Here is a 15,974-nt window from a genome sequence, read left to right on the forward strand (position 1 = left end):
ATATAGAGCAACAACACGGATGAGCCGCATCTCAGCAGCATAGAGCAGCAGCATGGAGGAGGACGGCTCCAGTCTCCTCACAGCCTGGAGAGAGAGGCATCCAGGGCAGCTAACATGGCCTGTTGTTACTCAGTGTGCACAGTGGTGGTCCACGTATAAGATCAATCAGTTCAGCTTCAAAATACATCAAACCCTCAAACGAGCCTCTGGACTGAAGCCGAACCATCGTTTTCCCCCATAATGCTTCATGGGCGCGTCCTCTTTGTCTACACCCCCCCCCCCCCACACACACACACACACAGCCTCCCCCCTTCCCCACTGAGGCAGTACTCGACCCCTGACCCCCTCATCCCTCTCAATAACATCCTCCTGCTCAATCTGCCCGTCTGAGAAATCCCTCTGCACAGATTATACACACACACACACACACACACACACACACACAGCTAATTAATATAACAAATGTAAATGTATCAGACTGTAAATTTGTTCTCCACAGCCGTTAACCCTTTTAAACCTTCTAATAGCTCGATGACGTCGTGAACACACAACCTGCTGATGTCACATAAATATAATCCAGAGACAAAGAAAGCGAGGGACAGAAAGAGAGAGAGAGAGAGAGAGAGAGAGAGAGAGAGGATCCACACACACACCGTCTGGATGGAAACAGATGACTGCAGACAAACGCTCCACTTTAGAACCCTGGCTCCTGCTTCCTCCGTCGTCACATGGATACAAGTTAACTGACGGCTGACAGGAAACGACGGAGCCGTTATCGTTTCTCTGCTGCTTCTTGCTTGATTTGCGCCTGAATGAGTCAAATCAAACTCCAGCTAAGTTACAACTATTAATTATCAATCCATAATCTCTCAAATGATTCAGATAACAGCAAGGAACTGACGATCCATTCACCATGAGGCTCCTTAACCCCCTCAGTGCTTTGTTCATTAGAGCTGATTGATTGATTGATTGGCTGATTGGTTTTCCTTTAAAGAACAGAGGAAGAATAACTTATAAACGGAGATAAACGTTATACAAAACACAGTTTATTCGACAGTGTCTAGGTCCAAGTACCAACAGACCCCCATACAAAAGGAAAAAAAGAAAAAAAAAAACATCGCTACAAACTTTCAAAGAACAGAGAGAGAAACTTCCATCTACACAAAACGTCTTAGAAATACATTAGCATGAACACAAAGAAGAAAAGATAAGAGACTTAAGGGGACTCCCGTCATTCTTAAGTGATACTATATAACAAGCCTGGTGTGTGTGTGGAATGGGGGAGCAGGGTGTGTGTGTGTGTGTGTCAGTGTGTGTGTGTGTCAGTGTGTGTGTGTGTCAGTGTGTGTGCGAAGGTGTTTTCCTTCTTCCGGCGGCCTAGGGGGAGGCGGGGCAACAGTGATGCAGCAGTCACATGGGCGGGGCACCAATCAGAAAAGGGGCGGGGGAAACCAAAAAGAGGGCGGCGCAAATAGGAGAGGGGGGCGGAGCGAAGCGAGAGGTAGCGAGAGGGTGCAGCAGAGAGGTAGCAGGCAGCGAAGAGGAAGAGTTCTATCAGAGGTAGCTAGACGACAAAGAGGAGGAGGAAGAGGTAGCAGAGATGTTAACAGTGCCAGCGGAAAGGAAGGGGAGGGAGGGGGGGTCGGGTTTCACATTAAAAAAAACAACGTCTTCGTGTTTGGTTACCGACCGTGTGTGTGTGTGTGTGTGTGTGTGTGTGTCAGTGTGTGTTGGCGTGGGAGGGAACAGACAAAGCAGGAAGTCGCCCAGGACCGACGCAAGCGCCCGCGTGTTTAATCACAAAAGGTGGAAAACCGATTGATTGAACGTGATTGATCAACAGAATAAAGACTTTCTACTTCCTGTGCGGTCTTAAACCACAATCAGGTGAACTCTGAGCAAATACACCTTTAAAATGATCAACCAGAGTGAGTCAATGATTAGATGTAACTGTTGAGTGATGTGTCGGTGTCTAATTATTCAGTCACAGCTCTATGATTCAGATCCTAACACACTTAAAGGAAGGAAGGAAGGAAGGAAGGAAGGGAATCAAACCGTCAAACTACACAAACTGATATCAAACAAACTGGGAGCCAGGACGGTGCGTTCAGGGACCCCGACCACTTCAGGGACAAATCACATCAACCGGTGAGGCGTCGAGGGTCTCAGAGCTCTGAGCCCAACAGACACACTGAGAACACACACCAGGGGGAGACAACGGAACCATCAGTCTGTAGGTACACTGTGTGTGTGTGTGTGTGTGTGTGTGTGTGTGTGTGTTTATCTCTTTCCTGCTGGGTTTTACTGCTTTAGTGGTCAAAATGATGCAAAAATGCACAAGTGGGTGTGTGTGTGTGAGTTGGGGGAGGGGCGAGGTAGGCAGAAGGATATGTTCTGGAAGGAAAGGGGGCGGGGCTTCTGGGCTACAGCTTTGAGCCCAGCAGAGAGGGGTGACGGGTACATGCCCAAGTTTCAGTCGAACGAGGGTTAAGAGAGGGGCAGCAGGTGTGTGTGTGTGTGTGTGTCTGGGTGCTGGTTGGACCCCCTGCAGTTTGTGCTCCTCTGCTTCCCTCACATATTATTTTGTACAACTCAAGAAGACTTCACATTGAAATATAAACAAACAGCGGCGTCGCTGAAATGAAGTTCAGAGAATAAAACGTCTGAACTCCTTCAACCGGGAACTCACGAGATCTCTGCCACTTCAACTTGATCCAAGGAAAACAAAAATCACTGGAGAGGCACAAACTGTGGCACCGTCTGACCCACACACACACACAGACAGACAGACAGACACACACACACACACAACTACAGTGTATCACTAGAGAGAGGTAGATACTCGACGAGACAACAGTGAGGGCAGCAGAGTTTACCTTCGAGTGTGTGTGTGTGTGTGTGTGTGTGTGCGCCTGTGTGTTACCACTCATATCACTCACCACACACGCGCACACACACACACACACACACACACACACACACACACAGGCCCTCTGGTTTCACTAGCTCCCCCTAGTGTTCAGACTGCAGAACAATGCATCAAATAGAAAAAGGAGGCGCACGTGTGTGAGTGTTGAGACGGGCTGGGACGACAGTGAGTCTAAATCAAAGCAGGGGGGAGGGGGGGAGGGGGTGAGGTCGGTGCCTCCTGGTTTGTGTGTGTTTGTGTCGTTGGCTCCAGACTCCACCGGCCCACGCAGAGAAGAAAACAGTGTTTATTACTAGACGACGCTTGCCGCTGTGCCCTGAGAGCAAGTCCGAGTGTGTGTGTGTGTGCGCGTGTGTGTGAGAGAGAGATTGGTTCGCCCTTGCAACTGAACCCTATGTATGAGTGTGTGTTAGTGTGAGCGTGTGTGAAGTCTATGGTTATTTGGGAGAAACAATGCGTCGGTAGCCATCAAAGGGGCCGAAGTTCAGAGATATTGGTTTGCTTCGCAAGTGTGTGTGTGTGCTTTTGTGTATATTGTGGAGTGTGCGTGTGTGTGTAAGTGTGTGTGGGGGGCCTAGTTGTCAGACACTCGTCCAGCTTGGGCAGCTTGAGGACCCACAGGTGCTGGAGGCACGACCTCAGGCTGTGGAGGCGCAGGGCCGGGATCTGGAATCAAATAGAGACGTTTAGAGACACACACAACACTGAGACACACAACACTGAGACACACAACACTGAGACACACAATACTGAGACACACAACGGCTCAGGTCAACCGAACGCCTGTGTGTAGTTTGGGGTGTGCATGCTGTGTGCCCTGGTGGAGGAGTGTGTGTTGTGTCTGCAGCTCATAGTTGCTCTGTTGGAGTCAAACTGCATCTAATCATGAACCAGCCTGTGTCCTGTGAGCAGCTCAGTACTCACACATGCCGTTGGGAGCTCCAGGATGGCGTGGAGGCATCATGGGAGGCATCCCGCCTGCAGGGGGGCCGCCGGCAGGGGGGACCGCCATCATGCGTCCAGGCATCTGCTGGCCGGGGCCCAGCGGTCCTGAAGGGAGGGAGGGAGGGAGGGAGGGAGGGAGGCACATGAGACGGACAGCAGAGGACAAACTGCTCTCTAACTACAAAGCTGCATGAGGTCCTAGTTGAAACGTTGTCCTGAAGGCACCAATGCTGTGTTCAGGGTAAAGTTAAACATTGAACCCACTAAGGCGCTGTGAGTGTCTGGGTGTGCAAGGACAAATGGATATCAGGCTCCATTCACGACAAGCATAGACTCCTCCACAGGTCTACTTCCTGTCACCTCCTTCTCACCTGTGGCTCCCGGGTGGTGGGGGCCCATCTGGTGGTGCCCCATAGGAGGGTATCCGGGGTGCATGGCGGCGCCAGGCGGGGGCCCTCCGTGGTGAGGTGGCGGCCCTCCGTGGTGGCCCGGCGGCCCGCCGTGGTGTGGCGGGGGCCCTCCGGGGTGCATGCCCGCTGGAGGGTGGGGTCCGGGGCCCTGTCCCTGAGCGGCCGCAGCGGCGGCGGCGGCCGCAGCGGCGGCGGCGGCTTGCTGCTCCATTTGCTGCCGGGCCTTCATCTCTGCGTACTTCAGCTGCTCCATGTGGAACGCCTGCCGCTCGGTGAGCAGCTGCTGCCTCTGAAGCTCCAACTGCATCAAGAGAGAGGGGGGCCGTTAGCACCACAACTGGCAACCTCACGTGCTAAATCTGAGCTACGGTGCTAAATGTGATTCAAGTAAGTGGAATCAAATACGCCGACAACTTTCTCATTTAAAACTGCAGGCAACATTAAAAGCTTAAAGTTATCTGGCAGATTGATTCAAAGTGTTCAGCCTTTGTGACGCAAAATCCTTATTTCATAAATTTGCTCTGTTTTCTTCTCTGCTTCTTGAATCCAAATGTTATGAAAGGATCACAGCCATGAAAAAGAGACGTTTCAGGGTGACGACAAGAAGCCGTTCAGCAGGAATAATGAGACGCTCTGAGCGCCTGAGCTTCAGCTGAGTGGACGTTTGTGTGTCTGAAGGCTCCTGGCAGCAGCAGACGTTGGGTTTCTCCTTCTGAGCTGCTGCCTCTGCACTATTTACAGCTGTGAAACTGGGCTGCAGTCCCGATACCTCCACCAGAGAACACAGACACACACACACACACACACACACACACACACACACACACACACACACACACACACACACACACACACACACACACACACACACACACACACACACACACACACACACACACACACACACACACACACACACACACACACACACACACACACACACACACACACACACACGACTACGCCGCAGCTTTGCCTGGAAAATGTTGTATTTGAACTCGGCCTTACTCAGGGTAAATTGGGCCTTGGACTAAGGTAAGAAGGCGACTGATGCTCAGCTAAAGGAACTACATGTTCTCCTGCTGCGCTGTGGGGAAACATGTGGCGCCTGCTTCTTGTTGGACTTACGGCCTCCTTCTCTCGGTCCATGATGGTCTCCAGCTCCTCGAAGTGCCTCAGCTTGATCTCCAGCTTCTTCATTTGTGTCTCCACCAGCAGAGCCACCAGGGATTTGATCTTCCTCTCCTCCACTGCTGCCAAGTGCTGCAAGACGGTGAGAGAGGAAACATCAGCTGCTTTATATGTGACAGACAGGAAGTCATCAGGATGCCTCGGCTTTACCGAGGCCTTGGTCTTTTATTTATGACACTGATTTGGAGTTCCATCAGTTCTGCTCCTTCAGTCTCACCTTGGCCTTTGTGGCTGCAGACGCCAGGGCGGCTGCGGCGGCGGTGGCGATGTTTCCCTCTCCGATGTCGAGCTCCAGCTTCTTCCTCTTCTCGTCGGCCTCCTCCGTCGCCGCCTTCTCCTCTTTGTCCTTCTCCTGCTCCGAGGACGTCGTCTCCATGGCCTCCTCCTTGTCTTTCTCTGTTAATGTTTAAGACGACGTGAATGTGACTTAGGTGCTAATAAAGATTCAAACAGTGAAGAAGCCGCTCTGACAGGCCCGAGTGCTCTGAGCGCTTCAGGGCAGCAGACGTTACCTGCTGGAGAAGCTTTGGCCTCTCCCGCTTCAGAGTCTCCCTCCTCGCGCTCCGACGCCTCTGGCCCCTCCTTCTTCACCTTGTCCGCCGCCGCCTCCGTCTTCTCGCCCTTCTCGGCCGACTCGCTGGGCTTCTCCGCCTCGTCCTTCAACTCCGCCTGAGGGACGACGGGGGGACACGCACGCCACAGGAAGAAGAAGAGGAGGAGGAGGCCCGGGTGAAGACCAGAGGGAGCAACAATAGGAGAAGACACAGAGGTGGAGGGAGATAATGAGCTTCCTTGTGTCAGAACTGAACACACACACACACACACACACACACTGGACACACGACTCTAATGAACACTGACAGAAGTGGAACACTTTGAGTTTCCCATCTTGGCCCGATTCACTTTTTGGGGGCAATCAATGTGATCTGGAGTTAAGAGAAGATCAAACACACTTAGGCTTCAGACTCTCCTTCATAGAGGAGAAGAGCTGGACCTGCAGACATGTGGGACCCTGAAGACCTGCTGGAGGAGTCTTACCTTATCGCCCTGCTGGGAGTCTGTGTCTGTGTCCATCTTCTCTGGCTCGGTGGTTTCTGAGGATGACAGAGAGACGCTCGCAGTGAGGGGAGAGGATGTAGGTGCAAACACAAGGACACACTACAGGACACACTACAGGACACACTACAGGACACACTACAGGACACACTACAGGACACACTACAGGACACACTGGCACCTGTGAGAGAATCAGGTAACAGCAACATGCAGTGTGCAGCCATTTCAAATGAATTCCATTATTCTACATCATTCAAAGGAGGTAAAAAGCACACACACACACACACACACACACACGACAGACAGGATACACACGTGCACAGAGTGGTTAAGCATGTCAAGGGTGCACTTGTGTATGCTGAGGTTTTAAGTATTGACTTGATGGTGTGTGTGTGTGTGTGTGTGTGTGTGTGTGTGTGTGTGTGTGTGTGTGTGTGTGTGTGTGTGTGTGTGGCTCAGCTGAGCTTTTAAGGCCGAGTGTGGCACTAAATGCATTTAAGCTTATCGATCATCACTGTGGTTTAATGGGGAATTAATTCAAGTGCAATATCTGTTTGTGGCTCTGTGTGTGTGTGTGTGTGTGCGCATGTTAGAGGCTGTGTAAGTGAGCAACAGTGAAAGATTGAATCAAATGTCAAAGACAGCCCCTAGAGAGAGAGAGAGAGTCAGTGAGAGAGGGAGAGTGAGAGAGAGATCAGCACATGGTTCAGTGCCATGACCCAGTTTTCAGCTCCCCTGCCACTCCTTCGCCCCATCTGCCACTACTGTTTAATCCACTGGTTACCATGGCAGCATGTGTGCACACGCCAACACACACACAACTAAATAAATAGTGTATTGGCTTTAAATGTTAAGACAAACTGCACTTCTGTGTCTGATACTCAAGATAAGAGGACGATGACACACACACACACACACACACACACACACACACACACACACACACACACACACACACACACACACACACACACACACACACACACACACACACACACACACACACACACACACACACACACACACACACACACACACACACACACACACACACACAGAGAGAGAGAGTAAGTCTTGTCTCTGTTGGTTGAGTGGCTCCTGTACTGCAGCCCTCTGGTGGTTGGAGCTTTAAAAGGACCAAAGGACTCTGAATCTTGAGTTCACAGCGCCCCCCTTTGGTTACAGAAGTTTAACACAACGACCTGGAGCTCCTGACCAACATCCAGGTTTCAGACGTACATCTTCATGCCCATGTGAGCCTTTGTGTGTACCTCTTGTTGGGAGCGGCTCACCGGTCTTCTCCGGCTCCTCTGGCGCCGTACCGGCGATGCCGCTGCTCTCCAGGCCAAAGGCGGGATCCACCTTCCCCGTGCTCCGGGCCGCCTCCTGCACCTTCTTCACGTGAGCCTCCACCAACTCAGCCGGCACCTCCTCACGCACACGGGAGAACTCCTCTGAAGACGGGAGAGAAGACTTTCAGCTCAGAGTGTCAGAGTGCACATGTTCTGATCTTTACATCCTCACAGCTGTGCTCTGATACATGGAGGCAGCAGTAACAAACACTGTCTCCATGGTAACGATCACAGCCTGCAGTCTGAGCACGCCCCCTCCCGTCCTCACCCAAAGCTGCTCTGGCGGCAGCAGACGCCACCCTGGGGTCGACCACCGAGGCCAGGAAGGCCACGGTGCTCATGACGGGGTTCCCTGACTGGCTGAAGGGAATGGGCTGGTAGGCCAGCGGGCCCAGAGACGCCTCGGTGCTCTCCAGGTACGGGTCCTCGATGGGCAGCCGCAGGAAGTGGAGGATACACTCGTCCTGGGTGCGTGAGCCGATGTGCTCCGACACCTTGTTCCAGTCGTCTTTGAACATCTCCAGAGCCTGAGGAGGGCGAGGAGACGGGAGCGTTACGAGTGTGTGTACAAACACACGGGGAGCGACGTTTACATGCAGAGGTAAAGATGGAAGGGAAGTGATTGTCCGTGATCATATTGTGATAGACAGACAGAGTCAGAGTTCTCCTCACCTCCAGCAGCAGCAGAGTCTCCTGCTCCGTCCAGTCCCTGGTTGAGTTCGGTACTTTGACCTGCAGGAAACCAAAACCAGGTCAGATGAAGCTCACACACAGACACAGGCTGAGATGGAGGAGCGTCTGAGGGACAGAACGGAGGAGCAAAGCGCCCACCTTCGAGTTTTTCTTGGCGTAGAGGTCTGGGCGCAGGCCGAAGTTCTGCAGGTCGATGATGGCCTTGTCTTTGCCTTTGTCGGGGAAGTTGGGCATCGGCTGAGCGGGAGGCATCTGGAACACAGAGACAGCACGTGACATCACACTTCACCCTCTCTCCGTCTCTTTCTCGTCCCGTTTCTAGCCCCGCCCGGATGTTTCGACCCCGCCTACCTGTGCGGGCCGGTGGTTGAGTGGTATGAGGCCGGAGGGGGTGTCGGCCAGCACGGTGAAGTGTGGGGTGGGCGGGGGTCCCATGGGCAGCGGGCGACTGTCTGAGTCAACCTGGTAATTCACCAAACCCCACTGCTCCAGGAAGGCGTGAACCCTGAGAGAGAGAGAGAGAGAGAGAGAGAGAGAGAGAGAGAGAGAGACGGAGGAGAGGAGAGACGATGAAGACAGGAAGGACGTGCTTCAATCACTGATAGATAAATAAATAAATAACTCATGATGTCCGTTCTGGGCTCCAGTGACAGCAGCAGTGACGTCTCCGTACCTCATGATGGCGCAGACGTCCCCGGTGAGATTCCTGCGGCAGGAGGTGGAGGTGAGGTACTCCTGAGGGTTGAGCCGGTACGTGTCGATCATGAAGTTACGGTAGGCCAGGTATCTGTGTGAAAGTGAGGGAGAAGAAGAAGAGGAGGAGGAGGAGAGGCGTTATTCGGCTGGGAAGTGTGGTTGAGTGAAGAATCTAAAATATGGAACACCAGGGCGTGAGTGAGTGAGTGAGTGAGTGAGTGAGTGAGTGAGTGAGTGAGTGAGTGAGTGAGTGAGTGAGTGTGTGTGTGTGTGTGTGTGTGTAAACTCACATCTCTGGAGTTTTAGACTTGTTCTTTCCGTTGAAAAACTCAGGCAGAGCTCTTCTCTCAATCTCGTGGATACTAGGAAGAGATCAAAACACTTTGTCAAGCAGAAATCATGACTGAAGCTTCAAACACAACAGGAAAGCATTAATCAGCTTTCCCCTTCTGTCGCTTGACGTGTGTACCCCCTCTGAGGCCCCGCCCCTCTGAGGTCCTTACCAGTTGTAGTCGAACCAGGCGGCGTAGCTGGGGATGATGATGTGGTGCGTCTGCTCCGTCACGTTGTCCTCGCTGGTGTCGATCAGCCGGTTGATCTCGGCCTTGCCCTGCTCGTCGTCGTCCTGCGGGGGGAGGGGGAGACGCACGCGGCCGTCAGACAGGCAGTCGGTGGAGACCGAGCGGGAGTCGGGTTCCGAGCTTTTACCAGCTGGGATTCCTTCCACTTTGAGTCATTTATCCTCCTTAATAATTCATCAGCCAATCACAAAGGGGACTTTATGGAGCCATGGAGGTTTGATCTGGACTCTTCTGTCATCATGGGTGAGAAAGGACCTCTATAACATATTTTCCTTATTGTCTTCTTAACTAACACATTAACTCTAAGGGGATAAACAACCTCAAATGCATTTTCCGGTTGGAGCTACGTTTCCACGGCAACATGACCTGGGAGTTCAAACCCAGCTGACCCAGTAAACTACAGACAGGATTCATCACATGAGCACACCAAGGCATGTTCAGCCTTGGTGGAGGTATGCTCTCCACATCACAGGATCTGAGCCTTGATATGCACACACACACACACTTTCTCTCTCTCTCTCACACACACACACACTTTCTCTCTCTCTCACACACACACACACTTTCTCTCTCTCTCACACACACACACACTTTCTCACACACACACACACACTTTCTCACACACACACTTTCTCTCTCTCTCTCTCACACACACACACGTTCTCTCTCTCACACACACACACACACGTTCTCTCTCTCACACACACACACACACACGTTCTCTCTCTCACACACACACACACACACGTTCTCTCTCTCACACACACACACACACGTTCTCTCTCTCACACACACACACACGTTCTCTCTCACACACACACACACACACACACACACACACACACACACACACACACACACACACACACACACACACACACACACACACACACACACACACACACACACACAGGTCTTACCTTCCCTCCTGACAGCACAGAGTCGTCCTCCATGTCATCTGGGAGAAATAAAACACACCTGAGTTCAGACACGTCAGCGTGCGTCATCGCCCGTCTAAAACAGATCGATGGCGGCACACACACATACCCAGGTCTCCCTTCACTGGAGTGCTCTCGATGTCTTTCTTTGAACTCGCTGTGTGTGGGAGAGCAACAGAGAGGAGAGAAGTGACACAGAGTGCAGTACTGAGGAAGACTCCGCCGAAGTCAGGGGCGAATCAACCGGCGCTCCGGTTTGCGAGAGGCCACAAAAATAGATTTGAGCATGAATGCATGTGTGTGTGTCGGTTGGTTTTTGTGAAAGTGGAACATTGCAGATGGGATTTGATCTAAAAAGAGCTTTTTCAGTGGGAGGGGGGGGCGAGGGGTTTTTGTTACAGAAATCTTTCAGGAACACATTTGGCTTCAAGCTCAGGGCCATCTCCTTCTCTTCTGATGAGGCTGTGTGTGTGTGTGTGTGTGTGTGTGTGTGTGTGTGTGTGTGTGTGTGTGTGTGTGTGTGTGTGTCTGCTCTCTGGCTTGTCTCCTCTTCCTTACATACTAACAAACTGTAACAATCATCCTCTTCATCTTTAAACAGTTCAGCTTGTGTAACATCCCAGCTCATCTGTACATTACTGTCAGAGCTACGCCTCACCGCTACTCCAACTGAGCTGTAACACCTGTATCATTACATCAGGTTACTGTCATGGTGTAGAATGCTGCATCAAACCCCCGCCCCCTCCTCTGAGGGACAGACTGAGGTACGGGTCGGCGGTTCAGTCGGGGCGGAGCTCTGAGCGTCGAGGTCGTACCGTTTTTGGTCACGCTGCCTTCTTCCATGCTGGCACCGGCCGACGAGTCGTCCATGTCCTTGGTCAGGTCCTCCTCCGTGTCCTCCTCCTCCCCCCTGTGGGCCCGGCGCTTCCACTGAGACCCGGGGTTCCTAACATGGAGAGAGAGGACGAAGAGCTCAGTAAAGGCAAACTGCTGACCCGTAGCAGAAATGTGTGGGTTCCGCTTCTTTTCCCGGTGTGTTTGGGTCGACGTACCCCTTCTTGCCTCCCTTCTTGCGGGACTCGACGGGGGTGCTGGGCGGCGAGGGCGAGCGCCTCCTCTTCTTGCCGGCGGAGTTGGCCTTGCGCTCCTTGCGATCGGGCGTACGGGAAGACTGATCAGACAAAGCCCCAGGGCAGAGCATGGAGCGGAGGGATGGAGGATGAGAGAAAGAGCCGGAGAATGAGAGGATGGAACGGTCGCACACACAAGGAGGGGGAAGCGGCGGAGGGGGGAGGCGGCGGCGGGGAGGAGAGGAGAGGGAGGAGAGGGAGGGAGGGAGGATGCTGTGGTGGCTGAAGAGAGGAGCAGGGTTCCTGTGCTGTGTCACCTCACCTTAACATTCACCGCTTTATATAAATAAGTGCCTCATGTGGTCGAGAGTGGGAGATTAGTATGCTAATTTTACTAACTATAAGTATCTCTCACACACACACACACACCCACAGGAGGTCAAAGGTGAGCAGTCTGTAATAACAGAGACAGATTTTCCTTCACATGAGCGCAGGAACCCTGAGTGTTGTGGCAGCAGAGGGAGAGTGAGGTAAAGTTTGGAAAGGATGGCTAACAGACAGACGGACGCCAGGACGACGGAGTGCAACACACAAGACAGAGACACACACACGCACGCACAAAGCAAGAACACAGGCCTACAGCAGGACACACTCACACTCAGGCTGCTTATGTGTTACTATCTTTTGCAAAGTTGCTCACTTGAATGTTGAGACTTCAGCTAAAGCATAACTTTACATCATTTCAGCCAGGACACGCACACACACACACACACACACACACACACACACGCGCACCCTACCTCCTCCTCTTTAGGGAAGATCCTCTGGCGGAAGTTGACCGACTTCTTGTTCTCGTCCATCTCGTAATCTTCCTCGTTCATCCACTCGTTGAAGGCATCGGTGTCTAAAACCCACTTAGCCTGAACCTGAGGAGAGACCACAACGTGTGTGTGAGTGAGTGAGTGTGGCTTTGTCATCGCAGTGTTAGTGTTTGTGTTTGTTTGTGCCATAGCAGCATCACCACAGCGACTCTGCTCACCTTCCAGGGCCTCTCAGAGCTCGGTGGCTCCTCCACGTCTCCGTCCACCTCGCTGGCAGACACCCAGGTGTCATAGCTGATCAGAACAAAACAGAGAGACAGGATTCAGCTTCCTGTGAACCACGACTGGGACCCCATCAGACGGGCACAGGGAGGATTGGAATGCTTTCCTGTGTTTGCTGCGCTCACCTGTCCGGGTAGAGACCCCAGTGCACCAGAACCTGCTTATCCTTCCTCATGACGGGACGCAGCCACTCCTCTGCACACACACACACACACACACACACACACAACACGCAGCCACCAGTGAGCTTTCCATTTAGACTTAAATCCCGTGTGGATGTTTTTGTATTCTTGTGACTGCCTGTGGAGCATCAGATTGCTTCCTGTGACGTGGAGCAGCACGCCAGCTTACCTTCCTCTTGTTGGGATGACGATGGGTAGATGTGGTGAGTGGCCTTTGATTTATCATCAGTGATGGAGCCCTGGAGAGGAAGAGGAGCAAAGACGGACATTTAGGACAAAAACAAACACAAAGATCACACACAAGCAGAAACAGCGTCTCCCTCTCTCTCCCCCCATCCCTGACTGATCTAATGTGGGAGGCAGAACTCACCTGGTGCCTCTTGATGATGTCTTTCAGCTTACTGGCCTGCTTCTGCTCGATGTCTGATGACAGGAAGACGGTGGGCCGAGTCAAGCAGTTATTCTGGGGGAGGCAGAAGCAAAAAGTTAGACCCAGCCTCCGTCCAGAAGAGGAGGGAAACGGTTCGGTTCAACTGCAACGAAGCAAGAGCAGATGTAGGTCAGACCAGAGAGGCTCAGTGTGTGAAGACGTGCGGTCGTACCTGGACCAAGTTCTTCTCCACATTCAAGAACATCTCCACGTTCCTGTCCATCCGTGAAGGGTTCTGCAGGTCGAAGCGACGCCTGCAGACAGGAAAGGAAAGACGTGTGATGAGATGAAGTTAGAGGAATACACATATTTAGAATCATTGGATGACGTAAAGTGTTTTTACAGATGGAGTTCTGGAGAAAACTGTAAACGACAGCACCGCTCTCATCTTTAAGACGTTAGCCTCAAGGTGACTCACCAGCCCTGCTCGCTCTTAAACTTGTAGACTGAGCCCAGGATGTGACACAGAGCGCCCCCTGCCTTGAAATCCATGAAACACTTGGTCTGAAGACACGAAGGGAACAAGGAGAGGAGATGTTGTTACACTACAGGGTAAACATCACCTCAATCGATCCTGAACAGGAGCCGTGTGTGTGTGTGTGTTGAGCTCACCGGTAGCTTGGTGAGCGCCGGGTTGTTGACTCTGCGTCCAAAGGCGTCCTCCTGGAACTGAAGCAGCTGGACCACGAGACCCGCCAGGGACTTACTGGAGGGGGAATCATTCTGGACATACTGGAACCAAACAGAGACAACAGCATTACTGCCTGAGGACACACACACACACACACCTGACAGCTTTCATAACTGATCCATTTGGAAGCGTCAGCGTAAAGCATTTATCATTAAACCAGCAGAAGTCAGCACCTGCAGCAACGACAACATGTGAAGGGGATCTGACTCCTGACGTCCAGACGAGTCAAAGACTGGAACCATTTTATCAGTACACACATTAAATTATCTTGTAATAACAAATCCTCAGAAGGTGAAGGTGTGTTTCCTCTCACTGCTCTCATAGGTGGAGGCTTATCGTCCTTAACATCTCAGCTCCATCATCTCTACACACTTAAGACACCTCTACACACTCTGCAGGTAGAAACCGAGCAGCTGATCTGGTTGACGATTAAAGGAGGAACCATCGTGACCAACATGGCAACGTAAAAACCCAAACATGGACTTCAGAGATCCACTCTGGAGGATCCAAGAGCTGAACATGGACCAGAGGAGACTCGATCATCACGCACACCAGCTACACTCCTGTTAGCGGAGGACTCAGCCTTTTGTTTGGTAGCTGAGCTTGCACAGTGTTGACACAGCGCAACACCGCGCACTCAGCAGCTACATCCATCTCTCCTGCAACGGGATTGAGTGAATGCGTGTCCGAAATCGAGTCCCTTTCCTAAATAAACTGATATTAGTGCGGGAATGCTAACTAACAGCTAATGATAACAGGCGCCCGGGACTAGCACTCGGCTAACTCGGTGCGTTTCCCCTTGGACACGGGCGGTGCAAATAGTTGATTTATGGAAATTATTGTGGCGTTATACGAGTAAGTACGGTTTGATATCTGCTTATGAGGGAAAATGTAGTGTTGAAAGTAGCTAAGATGAAGCGAGCAGCTTGTGTGTTGTGACATGGAGGTGAATGGAGCTAGCTGGCAGCGAGCTAGCGAGGTCTGCCCCGTTTAACCGCTACAGTCCGTTAAATTCACCGCCCGCCCGCCTGAGCTTCACTGTAAACAAACACACACTGTTTAACGAAAACAGGCGAGCGGAAAAGAAGTCGCAGTCTCGGTTTGTGTGTATTGTAGCTGGTTGAAGCTAAGTAGCTAGAGCGCTCCATTGTGCCGAAGCGTCGCGGGCCTTCGCCGGGCTCAATGGAGGCGCCGCGCAGCCCGCTAACCTTCTTGTAGTGCTTCCCGATCCACAGCCGCACCGTCTCCAGCTGAGAGGTAGTTTCCGAACCCTCCCAGAATTTCGAGGACGGGCCGCCGTCCTTCTTTCGCCCGACCGCGGTTCCGCCGCCGCCGGGCTGGCCGGTGGCCGGTCCGCCTGAGCCCGTCCCGCCTGCCGTTGTCGCCGCTGTCGCCATTGTGTTCTGTCCGCTGCGCTTTCTTTCTCCTCCACGGCGTCGCTCACCGTGCGAGTTTTCGAATGCTACTGCGCAGCCGCATACGCGTCGCTACTTTCAAGTCTCGCGTTATTACGTATGGGATTGTGGGAAATGTAGTTTAGATACAAGAAAATCCACATTTTACCTCTTTAGTGAGAAACCCGGTGAATGGAAAACACAAAATATCCTCAATAAATTCCCCCGATTTAATATTTTCTTCAGATAAATTCAACCATCTGTTTTAAGGAATTATTTGATAATAATCAAATCAAGGGAACGTTCGAATACA

At 52.0% G+C, this 15,974-nt stretch overlaps 1 protein-coding gene across 2 annotated transcripts; it reads right to left on the minus strand.

Moving 5' to 3' along the window:
• Positions 1–1,030: 1,030 nt before the first annotated feature.
• On the minus strand, positions 1,031–15,697 carry smarcc1a (SWI/SNF related BAF chromatin remodeling complex subunit C1a). Of its 2 annotated transcripts, none has more exons than XM_076171483.1 (28): positions 15,476–15,697; positions 14,189–14,308; positions 13,995–14,080; positions 13,749–13,830; positions 13,517–13,609; positions 13,316–13,385; positions 13,090–13,159; positions 12,901–12,976; positions 12,662–12,787; positions 11,844–11,938; positions 11,607–11,737; positions 10,901–10,948; positions 10,774–10,811; positions 9,776–9,897; positions 9,563–9,634; positions 9,250–9,363; positions 8,928–9,081; positions 8,715–8,828; positions 8,556–8,615; positions 8,152–8,410; positions 7,803–7,985; positions 6,514–6,569; positions 5,988–6,144; positions 5,693–5,871; positions 5,413–5,547; positions 4,246–4,585; positions 3,854–3,979; positions 1,031–3,595 (listed from the first exon to the last, which is right to left on the minus strand). In XM_076171483.1, exons 1-28 carry the CDS (start codon positions 15,662–15,664, stop codon positions 3,504–3,506), a joined length of 3,387 nt encoding a protein of 1,128 aa, XP_076027598.1. In that variant the 5' UTR covers positions 15,665–15,697; the 3' UTR covers positions 1,031–3,503. The 2 variants fall into 2 exon arrangements, with proteins under 2 accessions (XP_076027598.1, XP_076027597.1); XM_076171482.1 differs by having other exon boundaries at positions 11,844–11,962.
• Between the last annotated feature and the right edge of the window lie 277 nt (positions 15,698–15,974).

This window comes from Genypterus blacodes, unplaced genomic scaffold, assembly GCF_046128005.1.
Source record: "Genypterus blacodes isolate CSIRO-AG114 ecotype Tasmania unplaced genomic scaffold, CSIRO-AGI_Gbla_v1 ptg000254l_1, whole genome shotgun sequence".
Classification (NCBI taxonomy): domain Eukaryota; kingdom Metazoa; phylum Chordata; class Actinopteri; order Ophidiiformes; family Ophidiidae; genus Genypterus; species Genypterus blacodes.